The sequence below is a fragment of the Pteropus alecto genome, unplaced genomic scaffold, assembly GCF_000325575.1.
Source record: "Pteropus alecto unplaced genomic scaffold, ASM32557v1 scaffold241, whole genome shotgun sequence".
Classification (NCBI taxonomy): Eukaryota; Metazoa; Chordata; class Mammalia; order Chiroptera; family Pteropodidae; genus Pteropus; species Pteropus alecto.
In genome coordinates, this window is record NW_006430461.1 from 160489 (window position 1) to 163265 (window position 2777).

The window sequence follows — 2777 nt, forward strand, 5'->3', positions numbered from 1 at the left end:
TAGTGAACAAGACAGAAAAGGAATGTGCCTTCAGGAAACTTTGAGTTAGGGCAGGAGATTTTCAATATATTTCTATTTATTGATTTACTGCTTACATACTTCAAAGTAGGGTGATATTGCTACACAGAAAGGAGACAAGTAACCTAATTTAACCCACTAACACTCCGAGCAAGTTTATTAACCTCATTATATGTATACATATTTAAAGGAATCTTAAAGAGGGAACTTTGAATTGACAAGGGGTGGGCGTGGGGGAGGTCGTGGTTGCTATTTCTTTGATATCTCACTGGGCCTTACTCATGAACAGAGAAGGTAGGCAAAAAAAGACCCTCTCTACAAAACAGCAAAGAGAAACTATTATTACTTTTGCTTAGTTTGGAGAGAAAACTAAGATCAATAGTTACTGCTTCTTGCACTCAGTTTAGGTGCAAAGGAGAAATATCCAGAAGTTTGTATGGGGATGCTACAAGAAGCTATGTCAAAGTACCTGAACTTGAGCTCTCAGAATCTATCAATACACACTTTGGGGTAAAAACACAGTTTCACCGAGAACATAAGTTAGTGCTAATTGATTTTTTCAGGGCACCCTTCACATCTTTATTCCTTAAGCTGTAGATCAGTGGGTTTAACATGGGGATGACAACTGTGTAGAAAACAGAGGCCATTTTGTCCGTATCCATGGAGTAACTGGAGCTGGGTCGAAAATACATAAACAGAAGTGTTCCATGAAATATAGCCACAGCGGTTAAGTGGGTGGCACAGGTAGAGAAGGCCTTGTGTCTCCCCTCTGCTGATTTCATTCTAATAATGGTAGTTATGATGTAGCTGTAGGAGAGGAGCACAGTGACAATGCTGCTCCCTACAATACAGCTACCATAAGTGAGCAACACTATTTCATTGATAGATGTATCTGAGGAGGAGAGGGCTAATAAGGGTGGGAAGTCACAGAAAAAGTGATTGATGATATTAGAATTGCAAAATGACAATCGGAATGTGCAACAGGTGTGGATTGCTGAATCTACTAAACCCACAATGTAGGCAATGGCCACCAGCTGTGTGCAGACCCTCCTGGACATGGTAATTGTATAAAGAAGTGGATTGCAAATGGCTACGTAGCGGTCATATGCCATGACAGACAACATGACACATTCTACATCTGCAAAGGCACCAAAAGAATACATCTGCATTGCACATAAATTATATGAAATTCTCTTTCGCTCAGATAAGAAATCGACTAGCATCTTGGGAGAGACCGTGGAGGAGTAGCAGACATCGCAGAAAGACAGATTGCTCAGGAAATAGTACATGGGCGTGTGGAGTCTGGGGTCCGTGCTGATCAGCAGGATCATCCCCACGTTGGCAATCACAGTGATGCCATAAACCAGCAGAAAGAGCACAAAGAGCCCCAGCTGTACGTCCTGTCTGCCAGAAAGTCCTACAAATACGAAGTCGATAAACACGGTACAGTTCTCCACAGCCATCACTCAGGTGTGGAAGCCCTGGTTGTGAAAAGAGAAATGGAAGTGAGGGGTTAACACTGTCTTACTGTCTTAATAGTTAAACTACTGTTGCTTTCTCTTTTTCAGTAATTAGGAAAAGAGGTAAACAATGACAAATCTGCTTAAGGGAAAATGCCTCTTCTGGGATATATTTAATTTAGTATAAATTGATGAAATATTAATAACATTGCTTACATTTGTATAACATTGTACAGAGTTTGTAGTGAACTTTCATCCAAAATAAATCATGCTCTTTTCACACCTACCTATGATAATTATGATATTTTCTGCTACCTCTATCTTATATTAAGAAATTGATGTCTTCAGTGTTCTAGGCAATAGTTTTTATAATTATTTGGTCCCGGTAACTCACATGTTCTGAGAAGATTGTTTTTGTTTTCACTGTTGTGGAAATGTTGTTACACCCTGTGATAGAAAAGCAGAGTTAATGAGAGTTAATGAGAGGTGCATTTGTTTTTTCCTCCTCATCAACAATTGTGGAGCAGGCAGAGCTATTGCAGGTTCATAGGTATAACATTCCCTCACTGCCTTATTAACCTCTCATGTCCTATCCAGCCTTAGTGAACAAGAGACAGAGATATTCTGTGATACAGGACCTACTGGAGCAGAGAGGGTGGTGGTCGCCAGAGAGTTTTGATAGGTCTCCATGAAGGATATGCTAGAATGCACAGTTAGGAAGATGCCAGGGCCACCACGCTCCCTCTGATAGCTGCTGTGTTCAGGGGAGAGTCTAAAAAATGTTTGGGACTTAATTGTAGGGATGCTATTATCACAGGTGACATAGAGGGATTACTTATGTATTACTGTGCGAGTCCACCAACTCTAATCTACTAGAATCCACATGATCTATAACAACAAAAGCGATCTGTAAGACACGTGTAAAAGTTCTCACGCGCCAGCAGTCTCATTACCACAGAAAGGTTCATGTCTAAACTATGCCCTCATCCCAGGACCCTTGAAATTATAATATTGCTTGATTGTTTTCACTGATCCCTGTTTTACTTGAATATCGCTGAATTCTACCTCCCTTTGGTGGTGATGCTGGTCTTGGGAGGTGAATGAAATTCTATGTCCCACTGCCATATTTTACCCAACCAGTTATGTTGTACGTAAAATCAGACGTGACCTCCTTCTTTCTGTGAGAATACAGGGAAAGTGGAGTAGACGGTAGATGAAGACAGAAAGATCGTATATATATAATGACCTAGTGATCAATATACAAGTTTCCAAAGCCTTGGTCTAAACTCATTTAGATAT

At 40.4% G+C, this 2777-nt stretch overlaps 1 protein-coding gene across 1 annotated transcript; it reads right to left on the reverse strand.

Moving 5' to 3' along the window:
* Nucleotides 1-542: 542 nt before the first annotated feature.
* On the reverse strand, nt 543-1481 carry LOC102878780 (olfactory receptor 5W2). Its single transcript, XM_006904858.1, has one exon. It carries the CDS (start codon nt 1479-1481, stop codon nt 543-545), a length of 939 nt encoding a protein of 312 aa, XP_006904920.1.
* Between the last annotated feature and the right edge of the window lie 1296 nt (nt 1482-2777).